The sequence below is a fragment of the Miscanthus floridulus genome, chromosome 19 (assembly GCF_019320115.1).
Source record: "Miscanthus floridulus cultivar M001 chromosome 19, ASM1932011v1, whole genome shotgun sequence".
NCBI classification, from domain to species: domain Eukaryota; kingdom Viridiplantae; phylum Streptophyta; class Magnoliopsida; order Poales; family Poaceae; genus Miscanthus; species Miscanthus floridulus.
The window spans coordinates 13265610-13283279 of NC_089598.1; the positions used below are offsets into that span (position 1 = coordinate 13265610).

Below are 17670 nucleotides of genomic sequence, written 5' to 3' on the forward strand. Positions count from 1 at the left end.
TTGAAATTTGACATTCCACCACCTTCCAAAGTTTACATATAAGCCTATCTCAAACCTACATAAACACGTTGATTCTAGTACTGGATATGCTATGTATAAAACTAGAATATCCCACTGTACAAGATAGATGCAAATATGTTTGATCCCAAACTTCTCTAAATTATAGTTCTCTTTAGCTTTGTCACCTCTAACTTCGATGAAAGGTTCTAGGCAAAATATATTAACATCTACACTATCAAATATTAGATCGTCATGACATTCTTTTGCATATTTAATAAAACTATTTTCTTGTTGTAAATGTTGATGTGCTTTTTCATAAAAAAAATAGAGAAAAAATTACATAGAATAAATCTAAAGCGATCTATATCGTAATTTAACGTCTTCTAATGAATTAATGATGTACAAATAAACTAACTAATTACTGCTACAACCTACAACCAAACGCTCTTATAGCTGTGTCACGCTCAAGATACATCGCTTTCTTTGCCATCCACCAGTATGGCAGTACGTGTGGTCGAATCAAATTCCGTGTAGGACCATCGGAGAGGGCAGCTAGAACAAGGAAAAAGGAACAGAAAAAAACTAGACTAAATAATGCAACCCGGGCCCACTGGTTCCGCTGCCCTGAACTGACCAAACCGGCCCTAGGGGCACTCTCATCCTTTCACAGAACTTACGTACCCGTGAGCCGTACCCGTGTGTATATATATTATCTCCATGCGGTTGCCACTAACGGCTCTGCTCCGTGGCCGCCTTTCAGAAAAACAGAGAGAGGAAAGAAAGAAAAAACTCATCTCCCTCTCCCTGTGTGTGCGAGGTGGCGAGCCTGAGGAGCGGAGGCCACAAATCCAATCCCGCTCGAGCACCACGACGAGGAGGGGGGCAGCGGCGGGGCGGGCTTGACTCGGGCTCGTTCCTCGCGGGGGCGCACGGTGAGTTCCTCTGCATGCTACGAGTTTCCAGGGCGTGGGCCGGGGCTCGAGTGGTGGATTTCGAGCTGCATTCCGGTTTCGCGGGTAGATCTGGTGGTTTCGGGCGGAGTTCTATCGGTGCCCTAATGCTGGGGGATTTTTTTTAATCTGTCGGTTTTTGTGGTTTAAATTAGCGGAAATTGACGGGGTTCACGGATGAAATGTATGGATTTTAAGATGGTGTTGTGCCTGGCCTGAATTGGGCATGAACAATCGCGCAGTTTTGGGTGTTGGGATGCTGTGGATTTGCTGGCAATGTGTTTCTGTTCTTAGCTGAAAAATTGGAGCTTTTCTAGGGATATGATTCGTTTGATTCGGTTGCAAACATGGTCCAACTAGCTTGAGCTGTATCCAGAGAGAAGGCTGGTTGGATTTCTCTAGGCTAGCAGGCATTTGTTTGCCATCCCCAGGGGCAGTGACCCTCGCTTCCGAATTGATTTGTATGGGCTCAACTTGCTCCAAAAGTTACATCTTTTAGAAGTTGGATGCCTGGATCCGATGGCCTATGCCTGACTCCTAATTAATTTCAGAAAATTGTTTACGTTCTCATATTTTTGGTATAAAAATTGGAAATGTTCATTGCTTCTTTCCTATGTTATAAAAAGCATTAAGCGTTAAGCGAGCGGTGACGCATCGCCTAGAGTTTAAGCGTTCTTAAGCGTTTTGTTGTAGCAGAAATTGAAAAAAATTGGTCTTAGACCGAACAAATGAGAGATAAGAGTGATAGCAATTGAGAGAGTGCAAATGAATAAGGGCTAGGTACCTCTCCACCTTTCCCCTCTACCCTTTTTATATGGGAGATGCGAGGAGAGATTTTCATAATTTCTCTCGGTAGATCTTGTATTTACAAAAGAGCATCTAGGAGCTGTAAATGGGCCCTAATCATTATCTCATAAGCCTCTTTACTATGTAATTAGACCCTGAACATACTAATTGGGCTGGGCCCTGACACCTAATATATAATACACCCCCAACACAGAACTCAAAACATCTGGCATACATTAAATTATCTATTGATCTGTTAAAACATGTTAGAAAAGGCGAAAGGGCCTATGATCTAGTGGTAGTGCAGTCCAGTGGGATGCTACCCACCAGAATTCAAAACCTGGTGTCGCACCTTTTTCATAATTTTTTTCTAGAAAAAGTCTGGTACACCGCACATGTGTGCGTTCTGTGGTACTGCGTGTTTCCCGCGCACTTGAGGCTAGAACCTCCCAATCTTTTTCTTTGCATATGTACGGACTCGCACGTATGTGTGTGTGTGGTGTGACCATTAAAAGGTCCTAAATGGCTAGAGGGGGTGAATAGCCTATAAAAATTTCTACAACAACACTTAAGACAAGTGATTAGTATGACAAAGGGCAATAAGCAAATGTTGCTCTAGCTCTACTAAAAATGCAAGCCACCTATACCATAATATCTAGTATGTTATTGTCTCTATGTCAAGCAATGGCTAGGTCACAAAAAGCATTAACTAGAGAGCTAGTAATAAAGCTAAGTTACTCTACTAGCTAGATTACCACAAGCTCTACACAAGTTTAGCTAAGAAAGTAATGCAAGGTAGAGTGAAGTAGTTATACCGCCGTGGCAAGAGTAAGAATAATAAACCAATGAATACCAAGGGAGACAATGAGACCAAGATTTTTCTCCCAAGGTTCACTTGCTTGTCGGCAAGATAGTCTCTGTTGTGATGATCACTCAACTTGGAGGTTCACGCGCTAATAGGCATCACATGCTTAACCCACAAAGGGTGTCGCACAACCAACACAAGAGGAGGACACTCAATGTCACGAACAATGTACTAGAGTCACCTTTCACGAGCTTCCGCGGGGAATAGACACAAGAACCCCTTACAATCACCGATGGGTGTGGCCAAGAACAATCACCAATCTTGCCAACACTCCTCCGCTACACTAAGTTGTCTAGATGGTGGCAATCACCAAGAGTAACAAGAACTTCGCAGCGAAAACGATTCCCAAGTGCCACTAGATGCTATCACTCATGCAAATGCACTTGGAATCACTCCCAGCTCACTTGGATTCACAGCCAAGCAAGAGAATGAGTGGGAGAGGTTTGGCTTAGCTCACAAGGATGCAATATTGATCAAAATGTGCAAGAGAGTTACCTAGAGCATGACAACATCTATTTAAAGAACCCCAAGGGGTAACTAGCCGTTACTATCTGCGAGGCGTCCGGACTCCCTGTCCGGATCACCTATCGGGGGCGTCCGGACCAATGGCCGTGGGTCCGGATCCCATCAATAACCAATCACACGCTGCCACGCGCCCTGGCCATTTGAATCTTACCATTGGCACGCTCAGCCTTCACCATGCGCGTATCCAGACTCCCCATCCGGACCACCACATTTTAGCCTCCGGACCAAACGCCACCGCGGTCCGAAGCGATCTAGAGAGGTCCAGAGAGCAACAAATGCCTCCGGACCCAGTCCGGCCGAGCTGTTTGGACTAATGGCCATGGTCCGGACCTCTTCAACTTAACCTCGTGTTGCCACATCGCCATAGCACCTTGGACCGGACTCTGAGTCCATGGTCCGGACGCCTTGAGACACCAGGGTCTAGACCAATCTCCACCAGGGTCTGGAGCTACATAGAGAGCTCCCGAGAGGGCACAAAATCTCCGAACCCAGTCCGACTGAGCCATTCGGACCAACATCCATGGTCCGGATCCTCTACGACCTGTCTTCCTGTAGCTAGGGTATCCAACCGGATCCTAGCACAATGGTCTGGACCGCCTGCACAACAGGATCCGGAGCACTCTCCAGCACAGTGCTAGGTTAGGGTTCGGTTTTAGACCCATCCATGATGGTCCGAACCACCTACAACCCTTGGTCCGGATCACTTTACTAAGTGATTTTCAACTTCTCTCTTCTCTCCTTGATCACATATACTAACATCAAAGTGTTCCATCACTTGTGCATGTGTGTTAGCATTTTTCAAAGCATTTTCAAGGTTTAAGTTAACTCACTAGGTCCTAATGCGCATGCATGTATGACTTCACCTAGTGGCACTTTGATAACCGCAATTACATACGAATTTCTCCTCTTAATAGTACGGCTATCAATCCTAAATGTGATCACACTCTCTATAGTGTCTTGATCACCAAACCAAAAATTGGCTCCTATGGTTATACCTTTGCCTTGAGCCTAATTTTGTTTTTCTCTTTCTTCTTTTCAAGTTGGTGCACTTGATCATCTCTTTTGGTCACCTCCATCACCATGACCATCATAGCCGACCACTCCAATGTCTTTGCCAATCACACCTAGGCTTGACCGACCGCATGCTGAGCACTCTAGTGCCTTGCCGACCACTCTAGTGCCTTGCTGACCACATGCCGACCACACAAGAGCTTTGCCGACCACATCAATTGATCTTGGACCGTCCTATCTTGCCTACACACTTAGATCAAAGATTTGTCTAATAGATTTCATCAATTAACCAAAACCAAACTAGGGCTTTCAACCGTGTGAGTGTGGAGTGTGTGGGTTGTGTGCATCTAGTTATACCCTCTCAAAAAATGTTAGAAAGAAAAAAGAAAAGAAAAAAAGATGGTACGGGCTTTTATTTAGTGGCCCATCTAGAAGCCCGTTAATTCAGCATAAACCCACATTCCACCACACCCACACGTTTTTTTTACCATAATGTGTCATTTGGATTGCTATGCTGATTGGGTTTGGGTTATGAGATGGAAAAGGTGATGTGGGTTAGGGATGAGGATATGAGTTTTTATCCGTTTCCTATGTTTTGCTTCTCTTGGAAGGTCTGGGTTACGTGTTGGGGCCCATATAGAAATAAAAGAAGCAAAAAATCTCTTTCCTTCCCTGTGAGCCGTGAGTCCATCTATGGGCCTGTTTCATAGAGCTCCATTTGATTCTGATTCTCCGGGGAAGCTGATTCTCTGATAGAAGTGATTTTGTGGCTGAAAGTGATTCTCTTTGATTATTTAGCATAATCTCTCAAAATCATGATGGAGAATCACTTCACAAAATTAAGAGAAGCTACTTTTTTCAGCTCCCAGCCTCTTAGTCCATTTCAAATAATCACTTCACAGAATCAGTAGAAAATCACTTCTCTCTTAAAATTGTTTGGCAGAGCTCCTGCTGGACTCAGTAGAGAATCAACTCTGAGAGCTTTGCCAAACAGGGTCGTACATCTGCTCCTCTCAGCTTGTGTAGTGCTTGATTGCTTGCTTGAGTAGCTAGTGGAGTAACTTAGTTGTAACTAGTTGTAATTAGCTTTCTAGCTAGCTCTCTAGTGTAGTAGTAGTTGCTAGATTGCTTGTTTGAGTGAAATCGACCTTAGAGATCATAGCAACTAGCATTGGTTAGGAGGCTTGCTTGTGGTGAAGTAGAGCTAGAGCAATTTGCTAGCCCACCATCTTATTGTCTAACAAAGATTGCTCTAGCGCTTTGAAGAAAATTATTATAGGCTATTCACCTTATCTAGCCATTTAGATCCTATCAGCGTGGGGACTAGTAGTTTCAGACCCCGTGAGTGGACCATCGGCTCTACACCCATGGTCTAACAATGGCACATGCGTGGCCAGTCTCGTCATAGAACCAGCTCTCCCCGCTAGTGGAGCTCACAGGTGTGGCTCTCCGTCGATTGTTTCTTGACCATAACCCACCCCTCCCATTGGGTATGGATTGGTGAGATATGAGCTCATCTTATCCCTATCCCATACTCGGTTCTTGTTCCATTCCAGATATCAAAACAAGGGTTATGCTATCCACCTTCCCTCATTTCCCATTCCCATTGTCCTTTTCCCACAATCTAAACGCCACATAACCTTTTCAGCCCTGTTCGCTTCGCTGAAAAAACAAGCCGAAACACTGTTCTGGCTGATTTGTTGTGAGAGAAAAATACCGTTCCGGCTGAAAAAATAAGCTGAAAAGTACGGATTATAAGAGAAACGAACATGACCTTCGCTACTCCAGCGAAGGCACACAACTCGCTATCGTTTCTTCGGGCCTGTATGGCAGGGCTCCGGCTCCACCAAAAATAGTTCTGACTCTAGATCATCTGAAGCAGCAGCTTTAGAAGTAGAGTCGTTGCTGTTTTGCTAAAACGTTTGGTAAAATAACTTCTCCGGGTTGATAAGAAAGCTGAAATGTTTATAATACCCCTGTTTTTTCTTTTTTCTTCTTTTATTTATTTTGTTCTTCCCCTTAGGCCTTAGCCCACCACCCATCGCTCTAGGGCGTGTTTGGTTCATTTCCCAGCCCAGCCTAGCTCGCATCAGCCAGCCAGGCCCCCTTTGGCCAGGTTGAGCGCATGCAAGGGGTGGTTGTTTGGTTGGCTGGCTCCCAGCAGCCTGGTCCCATGCAGCCGGTGTTTGGTTTCCTGAACCTGTATCGGATTCAAATCAAGAGGATGCAGGAACCATGTTTGGTTGCCCGCATAGAAGCCGGTGGAGTTACCACTTTGATTTAGTGGTAAGATTACCACTAGCAAGTCCAAAGTTTGCTACAACACTTTGTTTGCAATGAACATTACATCATTTTGGAAAGCTAAATTAAAATTACTAAAGCCCGGACTAATATTATTACACCCTCCACTAAAAATTACATCATTTTGCTACAACACTTTGTTTGCAATGAATATTACATCCTTCTTTGCAATGCATACCGCATGCTCCACTACGAACACGCCATCGGCTTCATTTTTTCTTCAGCTTTTAGACCATGGAATGACAAACAAAAAATTAAAGTTCATCAATGACATAAGGCATGTGCTCAGTATAATAAACCAAAGCATCATTGGCATAAGGCATGTGCTCAGTATATATAAAAAAACCTCATCATTGGCACAAGGCATGTGCTTAGTTTTAAAAAACGTCATCATTGGCATTAGACAAAAGCTCATATTGAAATGGTCACATCATTGGCAAACAAGATCAGATTAGTTCTCAGATCATCAAGTTCACATCAATGTCAACACAGGCAAAAAGAGATGCACCACCTAGGTAAAGAATGCAGACTCAGGTATAAGAAAACAAGCATCACAGGCAATGGACATGTGCTTAGATATAAGAAAACAAACATCACAGGCAATGGACATGTGCTTAGATATAAGAAAACAAGCATCACAGGCAATGGACATGTGCTCAGATATAAGAAAACAAAAATCACAGGCAATAAGGCAAGTGCTCAGAATGAAATTGTGCAAATCACAGGCACAGGCTGGTGCCCATATCAAGTTCAGAACCACAAGGTTCACACCATTAGCAATGGACTCATGGTCAGATTGCCACCACTAGGTTGATCTAGGTTGTAGGTGCAGGGTTATCTAAGACACTAACTATATGTTAGTGTTAGTAAGTAAGCTATGCAGGATCAGATCAACTGCACAAAAGAGAAGGTCAACCCACTACACATCCACCAGTTGTAGTTAGGTATGCACAAAAGAGGCACTGCACAAAAGGATCAACCCCAAGCTGTGAAGCCTTCACATGTAGTAGTGCTTGGCCAAGTAGGTCCTTAGCCACAGCTCACGGTGGGAGTCAGACATCTTGACAAAAGCTGAACCCAAGGCCTTGTTATCCAGCAGATGGCCATAAGCACACATCAGTGCTTCTTCAGTGAAGCCTGGCACAAACATAACAGCACCATACAGCTCAGGGTGGGAATCCTCAACCTTGGTCGACCTAATAGCATCAGCAACATCCTTCACTGCCTCTGCCATGCCAGTGAACAGAACAACATCCTCTTCTGCCAGCATGGATCTCTTCCTCTTGTTACCAACTCCTCCCTCACTCTTGGTATCCTCAGGAGTCACAGTCTTGCCACTGTTCAGGATCTCAGTCTTCAGTGAGCTCTCAGCACAGTCAGATGGTGTGCCAAGTGGCTCATTGGAGCCCATAGCCCACTTGCCTGTTGCCTGACCATTGGCAAAGATGACCATCATCTGCTTGTAGTGTTGTATGGGCTTGTTGAGCAGTGGAGCATCATTGGGGTGGTCCTGCAAAATGAACTGTCCCTTGTTAGCCATAATGACAAAATGTTTCAAAGAGACATCTAACAAATTAAGTTGTAGTATCACAGGTTCTTGCTCACCTTGGTATGACCATTGTAGTGTTCCTCCTCAAGAACAATCATGCAGTTGTCCTCATCCCACTGAGCTCCACTAAGGTCCCTCAGCTTGGACAGTTTCACCCACCTCTGCCTCCACTTCCTCAGGTGGTTGTACACCTGGGTACCACTAACTTCATGACCACAGAACTCTTGCAGGGCCTTTGCCACCTTGTTCAGGTGCACTTCTTTGAAGCCCTTATCAGTCCTCACTCCAGTGGTAATGAGCTGGCACATCTGCTTCAGCACAAAGGCAGACATGGGCTCAGTCCACCTCAGAGAGGTCCTCTGCTGAGCAGGTTCCTGTGATGCTGGTATGAAACCAGTCACATCATCCCCAGCAACCACATTGTCACCAGCCAAAAGACCACCATCCAGTCCAGGGAACACAAGGTCATCAGCAGGCATCATCTCCTCAGCCATAGCCTAATTCATCATTGCACATGCCCAGAGCCTCAGCACAGGTGTTTTGTATCACAGAAAAAAACATCATTGCACATGCCCAGAGCCTCAGATCAAGTGTAGTATCATAGAAAAAAAAACATCATTGCACATGCCCAAAGCCTCAGATCAAGTGTAGTATCATAGAAAAAAAAACATCATTGCACATGCCCAAAGCCTCAGATCAAGTGTAGTATCACATAAAAAAAACACATCATTGCACATGCCCAAAGCCTCAGATCAAGTGTAGTATCACATAAAAAAACATCATTGCACATGCCCAAGGTCTCAGATCAAGTGTAGTATCACAGAAAAAAAACATCATTGCTATTGCCCAAAGTCTCAGATCAAGTGTAGTATCACAGAAAAAAAAACATCATTGCTATTGCCCAAGGTCTCAGATCAAGTGTAGTATCACAGAAAAAAAACATCATTGCTATTGCCCAAAGTCTCAGATCAAGTGTAGTATCACAGAAAAAAAAACATCATTGCTATTGCCCAAAGTCTCAGATCAAGTGTAGTATCACAGAAAAAAAATATCATTGCTATTGTCCGAAGTCTCAGATCAAGTGTAGTATCACAGAAAAAAAAACATCATTGCTATTGCCCAAAGTCTCAGATCAAGTGCAGAATCACAGGAAAAAAACAGCATTTGTCCATGAATAAAATGAATTACAGGCAACTTAATGATACATAATAGAACTCTAGATTCTAGAAAGACCCCTATTAGCCCACATGTGATTAGCCCATTCATCCCTCTGAAGTGCCCAGGCAGCATTGTCATCCATATGAGCAGGATGGGGCTGACTGTTTGTGTCATTTGGTACCCAAGAGAACTCTTCTGGAATAACCTCATCAACCCCAAAACTAAGGATCCAGTTATGCATTATACAACATGCAAGCACAAGCTTGATTTGTGTCCTCAAGCGATGGAATGGTTTGTTGGTGTCAATGATGCGAAAACGGTTCTTCAGAGCCCCAAATGCCCTTTCTACAGTTACTCTCAAACTAGAGTGCCTCAAATTATACAACTCTTTTGGGTTGGTTGGGTAGTTCCTATTCCCATATTCTTTAAGATGGTACCTACAACCTCGATAAGGAGGAAGAAATCCAGGCCGACAAGCATATCCAGCATCTACTAAGAAGAATTTGCCTAAAACAAATGTGGAGTTCAATTAGATTCATCATTTTGCAGTTACATTTGCTTCTTATTATCACAGTTGATTTAATTACCTGGTGGAACCCTCAACCCATCCTCTCTCTGTAATGCATCAGCAAGAATTGTGGCATCATGAGCTGATCCCTCCCAACCAGCCAGCACATAGGTAAATTTCAAGTCAAAGCTAACTGCTGCTAGCACATTTTGTGTGGGGGCATTCTTTCTACCCCTAAATGCAGCTTGCATCTTGGCTGGAACTTTGGCAAATACATGAGTCCCATCAATGGCCCCAATGCAGTCCTACATGGCATCCAAAATTGCATAGTAAATTGACATGAGCTAATGCAACAATATCCTAGCAGCTATATGACAGGTTTTTTTTACCTTAAAGTAAGGATACCATCTATGGCTGTTGCTAATCTTTACTGGTGTCTCATTGCTTGGAGGTCTAATCATCTCTTGTCTAAGCTCACCAATAGCATACAACACGTCTTTAAAATGGCGGTGGACTGTCTCTATAGACCTTCTCCAATTTTGCTTTACAACTCTAAATCGTTGGTTATGACCAACAATATGGAGAAACATTGCAACTTGCTCTTCAACACAAGAATTTATGTTGTCAGCAAGTAGCTTCTTCTCCCTAAGCAAGTTGCACAAACTAAAAAAGGGTGCCCTTCTCATTCTAAGCATGTTCACACACTCTATATCATTGTAGTTGTAAATTAAGTTCAAGTTCCTTTGGCGCTCCTCATCCCTAATGCTCATTGGACCATAATTGATCTGAGGCCGCTGACTCTGAAGCATTCTAAGTCTAGCAAACAGCAGGGCATACATAGCAGTGATAAGAGCAGCAGCACGAGCAAAAAGAATGCGTCTCTTCTCTTCCAAGTCCATCTAGAAAAAATGAATGGAATTTAAGGACAAATGCTCAGAATGACAATGTCATCATCATGGACTTGGACAAAAGCTTAGAAAAAGGATTCATCATATACTAGAACATGCTAAAAATAAGACTTTCATCATCACAGACTAGGGCAATAGCTCAGAAAAAAAGGCATCATCATAGACTAAGGCAATAGCTCAGGACAAAAGGAATCATCACAGATTTGGACAATAGCTCAGACAAAATGGCAACTTCATATACTTGCTCATAATCTCACAAAGTAGGACATGCATCCGAATCCAAGAACGCAGGACTCACTATCGCACGGTACAGATTAGGGGGGAGGCGAGAGGGGGAGTAGATATACAAAATACCCACGTCAACAAGCAGCAGCACCAGCTAAAGCCCAACCCAGCAGGTGAGGGAGCTCAGATCTGCAAGCACACAAGCAAAGAAAAGAGGATTAGCATACACAAAATAGGATTTTTACTTGAAAAAAACAAGAAAACAATATGAGACCTAAGAACAAGGATCCATACCGCAATAACAGCCAAGAAATCAGATCTGGTGTGCCTGCAGCGAGATCAACAAACACTGGTGACCTAGGGTTTCAAATCGCAAAGAAAAATGGAGAAAGAGAAGGGGAAAAACTCACTTGCTTCGAGAGGATGCAAATCCACGGCACCTGCAACAAATCGAGATAGAGGGTAGGCATTAGGAGGCCACGAATCCATCAAGAACACCGGGGGGAGGAGGAAGAGGAGGTGGAGCTTACCGGCGGCGCAGACGGGGAGCGACAAGAAGAAGAAGAGAGGGAGGCGGCGGGAGGGAAGATATATAGGCGGTGAATGGCGGGAACGGGGGAGGTAACCCTAGGATCTTCGCGCCATCTCCCCGGGCACGGAATCGCCAGGCGCGTGAGCTCGCGGGAGCACGGAGCGAGCCAGGCTGAAGAAAAACGGACGATTTGGGCGTTCCTCGCGAGCCAGGCCAGGAGACGGCTTTTGCACGAGCGGAGCCTGGCTCGGGACGGTGGCCAGGAAACCAAACATAAGGAGGCTGCATCCGGAAATGCTGGTTTGCCCTTATGCGGGCAACCAAACACGCCCCTAGGGACCGGGATCCCGCGGCTCGCGCACGAGCACCACAAACTTTCTTCTCCGCCGTCCCACCGCTCCCGCTCGGACTACCACCACCGCCCCACACCTCCCGTCGCGCCGCCGAGCGAGGGCGCGCATCCGCCTCCTCCGCTCCGCCTCTCCCGCCCTGCCTCCCGCGCCGTCTCGCCTCTCATCGCCGCCCCGCCTCCCTCCGTCGTTTCTGGCCGCCGGGCTTCTTCTCCGTCGCCGGCTACGCGCGTGAGGAGGGAGGAGGAGCCGCAGCGCGTGGATTCAGGGGCAGCGGCGTCCATCCCGCTTGAGAAGGGAGAAGGAGCCGGTGAGATCTACTTTTTTCAGCTCCTCCATCTCTCGCATCTCTCTCTCAGCGCGTTTTGCGGTGATTCGTCGGTGGAGCTGGTTGCTGTGAACCCAACGGGGCCGATCTTCCTCGCAGCGCCGGCGCTCCATCTTCCGTCCACCCCCAACCCCACCCCCCCGGGCGCTCGGCACGCAGGCTCGGCGTCGTCGTCATTCCTCTCCCGCCTCTCGCCAGTCGCCTCGCGCCCTCGCCAAGGCGGGAGCCAGCAGCCGCTGCTCCACCAAGGCGGTCGCGCCGCTTTGGGAGCGCTTATGCCCCAAAGCGAAGCGTTGCCTGTCCGCTTAGCGCTGAAGCGTGCGCTTAGTGCCGCTTTTTGGAACCCTGCTTCTTTCTGTAGCTATCACGATTCTGGAAGCCCCAAACTGGAAATTTTAACCATCACACTCACACAATAGCCGTGTTCCTTTCGAGGTCTTATTCACGAGAATGCAATGCAAAATAGGAGGGGAAAGGTGGCGCTTTGTTGTCTAAATGGTGAATATATACACCTTCTCACAAAAGCTTCTGTTTTTGTTGATTCTTTCTTCAGGTTGGCATTTCGAGTGCGAGACCTCGGCTTCTTTGAATCCTGAAGCACGGTTGAGCCATGGCTGGCTCCCTTGCTGCCTCAGCCTTCTTCCCTGGCCCAGGGGCTTCTCCGGCAGCGTCCGCGAAAACATCGAAGAACTTGGCTGGTGAATTACCGGATAATTTGAGTGTCCGTGGTATTGTCGCAAAGCCTAACACCCCTTCTGGCAACATGCAAGTGAAGGCTCAAGCACAGGCCCTTCCCAAGGTTAATGGCGCCAAGGTTAACCTCAAGAATGCAAGCCCAGACAAAGAGGAGGCGACACCCTACACTGCTCCCAAGACATTCTACAACCAACTGCCAGATTGGAGCATGCTTCTTGCGGCTGTCACTACCATATTCCTGGCAGCAGAGAAGCAGTGGACATTGCTTGATTGGAAGCCTAAGAAACCCGACATGCTTGTTGATACATTTGGTTTTGGTAGGATCATCCAGGATGGGCTGGTGTTTAGGCAAAACTTCTTGATTCGATCCTATGAGATTGGTGCTGATCGTACGGCTTCTATAGAGACATTAATGAATCATCTACAGGTGACACAATGACACTACAAAACTTAGTTTCTCTACCTTTTTCGCTCTATTTACTATTGGTCCATCTTGTTTCATTGTGGCTCACATTATTTTGAAATTTTTAGGAAACAGCTCTTAACCATGTGAAGACAGCTGGCCTTCTTGGAGATGGTTTTGGTGCCACGCCAGAGATGAGCAAGCGAAACTTGATCTGGGTTGTCAGCAAAATTCAGCTTCTTGTTGAGCAATATCCCTCGTGGTATGTTTCTGCAAACTGTAACGACCCTTATCCATTTCTCGGAAAATGTCATCCTTCTTTTCGTTTTGAATCAAATTTATAACCGTTACTCTCTCCCTCTTTATGGAATTGTCCGTGTTGCCCCTTGGGACATGCGGTTTCAAAATTAAGTGTTGCATGTGCTAGAAGTGTTACTATATGTTAGTAAAGAAGCTCAAGGAAAACGCCATATAGCTCAATTTTGGTCATTTCACTAGCATCTTGAAGATTTTGGACTGATAGTTTAGTTTGTGCATTTTAGATGGATCTAACTGGCTTGTTGTATAGCATGAAAACTTCCTTTTTAAGTCTGTAGGTACGCACTTAAGCTTTGCTTGAAGATTAGCAGTACAAACAGTCCATATGATCCACCCTTGGTACAAGCTAAACATTTAGACATCTTGGTTTAAAGTCTGACTACCTGTGATGTCTTGGTAAAACGAACATGACTCAGGCCTTCAGGAGCAGTGCTTCTATAGTCTAAGGATGCCGTGTTTACTTATGCTTTCGAAGATGAAAATTGTGTCTCAGTGGTGCAGGCTGTATCACTGGAATTTGAAATAATTCTAACTATCAATCCAAAGCACAAGAAAACAACTTCCCTGCCAATTACTGATTTTATTGTCCTGCAGTTCTGCACAGATGAATGAGTTTATTGCCCACTTCCCCGTTGTGGGACTCCCATAGCCTGCATGATTTCAGCGGGCAACACCTTAATATGGATGGTTTCATCCAACCAAAACACTGAGAGGTGCCTTGGAGTAATAATACCACTATTTGTTATGATTCATGGTCGAGTCTAGAGTGACAAAGTATTGGAAGTAATTTATTTGGTGAGACAATATATTAATGGCTTGGAACTGCTGAATTAAGTGGCGTTTGTCCGTGCTTCCTTGAATGTTTGAATCACAAAGATCCGACAGGCTGTACACCTCAAGAGATCAGAACTGACCTTTATTGTTATAATAAATGATTTCATCCTATAAGAAATAAATGTTGTGGTTTGCCATACGAAGATGTCCTTGATCTGGATTCGTTGGCTCACTACATTTAATTTGCTATTTGAGCAAATAACTCTAGTGCTCATAAAATCAATACCTGCTACAATGTTAGTTTTTTGAAGTTACAAGTTGTCCAATTCCACGTATACCTTATTGGGGAAAAGGAAAACAAATCAAACTGTAGTTCGTTCGTGGTTCAGATATAGTTGTGGACATTTCCTTGCAGGCTGAAATTGACCGAATATTTGTTGAAAAATTTGCTATAATTTAGGGGAGATATGGTTCAAGTGGACACATGGGTAGCTGCTGCTGGAAAAAATGGCATGCGTCGAGATTGGCATGTTCGTGACTACAACTCTGGACGTACAATCTTGAGAGCTACAAGGTTTGGATTTCATCTGGTTTTGCATTTATTGTTTGTCTCTTTGATGTGAAATTCCATCTTTGCTTATGATTTACGTACCTTTCGATTTTTGCTTGCAGTGTTTGGGTGATGATGAATAAGAACACTAGAAGGCTTTCGAAAATGCCAGATGAAGTTAGGGCTGAGATAGGCCCATATTTCAATGGCCGCTCAGCCATAACAGATGAGCAAAGTGAGAAGCTGGCTAAGCCAGGGAGCACTTCTGATGGTGATACTATGAAGCAGTTCATAAGAAAGGGGCTCACTGTAAGTAGGATAACCATGCTTTGTTTCGTAGTGTTCCCTTGATTGTTCTCAAATGTAAGTTTCTCATGGAGCTCCATTACATGGAACAGCCTAGGTGGGGTGACCTTGATGTCAACCAGCACGTGAACAACGTCAAGTATATTGGTTGGATTCTTGAGGTAATTTCTTGAGGGCCTGCCTCTTTTCATCTTATTCAATGGCCACTGATCTGGCCATGTGGTGGTGGTTGGAGATCTCACTGGCATGACATAAAAGTTTATAAAGCTTTGTGTACTTGTGTTTGTATTACTCCTCGCTAATGAATGATCAATTGGTGATCTGTATTTGGAAAGTAAACAGTGCTGCTAGTACAATGATATCTATTGAGCTTCTTAATCTTGCATAGTACAAAGCTGCTCAAATGCCTGAATCCTTTTTATTTCTCCTCTCTTTTTTCCAGAGTGCTCCGATTTCGATCCTGGAAAAGCATGAGCTTGTGAGCATGACGCTGGATTACAGGAAGGAGTGTGGCCGTGACAGCGTGCTGCAGTCGCTCACCACCGTTGCAGGTGAATGCGTGGACAGCCACGCAGACTCCACTATCCAGTGCGACCACCTGCTCCAGCTGGAATCAGGAGCCGATATCGTGAAGGCGCACACAGAATGGCGCCCGAAGCGGGCGCACGGTGAGGGGAACATGTGTTTTTTCCCGGCGGAGAGCACATGAACTCCCCCTGAAGCTGAACCGGCCGAGCAAAGAAAACCGTGGGGAGCTGATTGAGGCCGGAGTGAAGATTCTGCAGGGGATGATGATGTAGTAGGTTAGGCCAGGTTGGGTATGTAGAAGGCATTCCCCTTTGTAACAGCCTAATTTGTACATTCTTAGCATCTTTGAGCATGTTCGTTTGTTGGTTTCAGCCAGGGCTTATCAACCAGTCAACAGTGTTTTTTTCTCACAACAAACCAGCATCAGTCGGGCTTATCAGTTCAGAAACCAACTAACGAACATGCCGTTTGTCTTATTGATTGGTGCCGTTTGTCTTATTGATTGGTCGAATCGCAGACCTCCTGCGTTTGCATCCAAGGACAGGTAAAAAAAAAAAAGAATGTGTGATTTGTGGAACCGGAAGCTTTGGGACCTCCGGAGGCCGGCAATCCTGATGTCTGGCAGGTGCACTGCGGTGCAACCCTTCTGGGACCATGTCTTGTTCTGCAGTGGGGTCTTTACGTGCAGTGCTAGATCTGCAATATCCAACCATTCGGAATATTTGGAGGAGCAGGAATTCCTTCCTCCTGATGCAAGAAGTTTGCCCTGTCAACTGGTAAATCTCGATGTCTTTTTTTCTGTCCACGGAAGGTTCAACCGTGAAGCACATTCAGCGGCCTGAACGCCGTGCTTGGAACGAACAAGGCACAGCGACGGTCGGTCAACCAGCTCCGGTTTCTTGGAACTGCCTTTGCCTTCGCGGCTTGCTTCGGCCCCGTTGGCTTGAGGAATTATAGAGAAATCTGAAGGAATCTGGATGAATCTAGAGAAATTTGTGAAAGAAAAACATTATTTCAGATGAAAAAAAGAAGCGGATAAGCCAGGTTTAAGTGCACGCGAACGAGGCCTTTGCTTGCAGCCTAGGCCGATGCGAAAACGAAAGATGCGCCATTTTGGTCCTTGGAAGCTTCGAGCAACAAGACGGGAGACGGAACTGGCACTCGGCAAAGTCTACAAAACACTCGGTAAAGGGTTTGCCGAGTGTCACACTCGACAAACGACATTCGGTGAATTTTTATCGGCAAACAGACTTTGCCAAGTGTTTTTTGTCGGACACTCGGCAAAGACTTCGCCGAGTGTACAAAATACACTCGGCAAACATTTTTTTTTCGAAAAATAAAAAAAGCCACCCGGATCCGGCGGCCACGAGCCACCACCACGCCACCGCCGCCCGCCACCACCACCACGCCACCACCCGCCACGCCGGGGAAGAGAGGGAGAGGAGGGCGCGGCCACCGGATCCGGGGAAGAGAGGGAGAGGAGGGGGCGGCCGGGCCGGATCTGCCGCCGGGGAAGAGAGAGGAGGGGGAGGGGCGCCGACAGTGGGAAGAGAGGGAGCGGAAGGGGCGGCCGCGCCGGATCCGCCGCCGGGGAAGAGAGAGGAGGGGGGGGGGACGCCGGCGGTGGGAAGAGATGGAGAGGAGGGGGCGGCCGCGTTGGGGCCAAATCCGGGGAAGAGAGAGGAGGGGGAGGCCGCGCCGGATCCGCCGCCGGGGAAGAGAGCGGAGGGGGGGGGGGGGGCGCCGGCGGTGGGAAGAGAGGGAGAGAAGGGGGCAGCCACGCCGGGGCCGGATCCGACCTCCCCACTGTCGCCGGATCCGCCCGCGCGGGGGGGCGGATCCGGTGGAGGCGGTGGAGGAGGGAGGGAGGTGCGCCGGCGAGGAAGGAGGGGAGTGCGGACCGCGCTGGCGAGGGAGGAGGCGAGGGCGGGCCGCGCCGGTACCGGAGAGGGAGGAGGGGAGGGCGGGGCCACGCCGGGGCCGAGAGGGAGGAGGGGGCGGCGCGAGGGAGGTGCGCGGGGAGGGGGCCGAGAACGGGAGGGGGCGTGCGGACGGCGCGGGGAGAAGGGGAGCCCGCGGCACTGGGGTTAATTTTTTTT

The 17670-nt window shown here is 46.6% G+C and overlaps 2 protein-coding genes across 6 annotated transcripts; one reads left to right on the forward strand and one right to left on the reverse strand.

The window, feature by feature from the left end:
* The first annotated feature begins 755 nt into the window (after positions 1–755).
* On the forward strand, positions 756–15942 carry LOC136527573 (palmitoyl-acyl carrier protein thioesterase, chloroplastic-like). 2 transcript variants are annotated; one of them, XM_066520354.1, is made up of 7 exons: positions 756–932; positions 12550–13119; positions 13224–13357; positions 14648–14761; positions 14860–15046; positions 15136–15204; positions 15486–15942. In XM_066520354.1, the coding sequence occupies exons 2-7, from the start codon at positions 12607–12609 to the stop codon at positions 15750–15752; spliced, it is 1284 nt and encodes a 427-aa protein (XP_066376451.1). In that variant the 5' UTR covers positions 756–932; positions 12550–12606; the 3' UTR covers positions 15753–15942. The 2 variants fall into 2 exon arrangements, with proteins under 2 accessions (XP_066376451.1, XP_066376450.1); XM_066520353.1 differs by lacking the exon at positions 756–932 and adding an exon at positions 11841–11978.
* LOC136527572 (protein ALP1-like) lies at positions 7358–11415 on the reverse strand. Of its 4 annotated transcripts, none has more exons than XM_066520352.1 (6): positions 11317–11415; positions 11197–11226; positions 11081–11114; positions 10920–10975; positions 8044–8484; positions 7358–7948 (listed from the first exon to the last, which is right to left on the reverse strand). In XM_066520352.1, the coding sequence occupies exons 5-6, from the start codon at positions 8479–8481 to the stop codon at positions 7436–7438; spliced, it is 951 nt and encodes a 316-aa protein (XP_066376449.1). In that variant the 5' UTR covers positions 8482–8484; positions 10920–10975; positions 11081–11114; positions 11197–11226; positions 11317–11415; the 3' UTR covers positions 7358–7435. The 4 variants fall into 4 exon arrangements, with proteins under 4 accessions (XP_066376449.1, XP_066376445.1, XP_066376446.1 ...); XM_066520348.1 differs by having other exon boundaries at positions 10043–10975; positions 11317–11403; XM_066520351.1 differs by lacking the exons at positions 7358–7948; positions 8044–8484 and adding exons at positions 9184–9652; positions 9733–9958 and having other exon boundaries at positions 10043–10975; positions 11317–11403.
* Positions 15943–17670: the final 1728 nt, after the last annotated feature.

What these genes read in the sequence shown, in the direction of transcription:
- LOC136527573 (XM_066520354.1), top strand. Translation starts at nt 12,607, where the DNA reads ATGGCTGGCTCCCTTGCTGCCTCAGCCTTCTTCCCTGGCCCAGGGGCT. An exon ending in GTTGAGCAATATCCCTCGTG is followed by an intron (nt 13,358 to 14,647) that starts GTATGTTTCTGC and finishes GCTATAATTTAG; the next exon opens with GGGAGATATGGTTCAAGTGG. An exon ending in ACAATCTTGAGAGCTACAAG is followed by an intron (nt 14,762 to 14,859) that starts GTTTGGATTTCA and finishes TTTTGCTTGCAG; the next exon opens with TGTTTGGGTGATGATGAATA.
- LOC136527572 (XM_066520348.1), bottom strand. Translation starts at nt 10,552, where the DNA reads ATGGACTTGGAAGAGAAGAGACGCATTCTTTTTGCTCGTGCTGCTGCT. An exon ending in GATGGTATCCTTACTTTAAG is followed by an intron (nt 8,485 to 10,042) that starts GTAAAAAAAACC and finishes ATGATGAATTAG; the next exon opens with GCTATGGCTGAGGAGATGAT. An exon ending in ACTACAATGGTCATACCAAG is followed by an intron (nt 7,949 to 8,043) that starts GTGAGCAAGAAC and finishes TTCATTTTGCAG; the next exon opens with GACCACCCCAATGATGCTCC.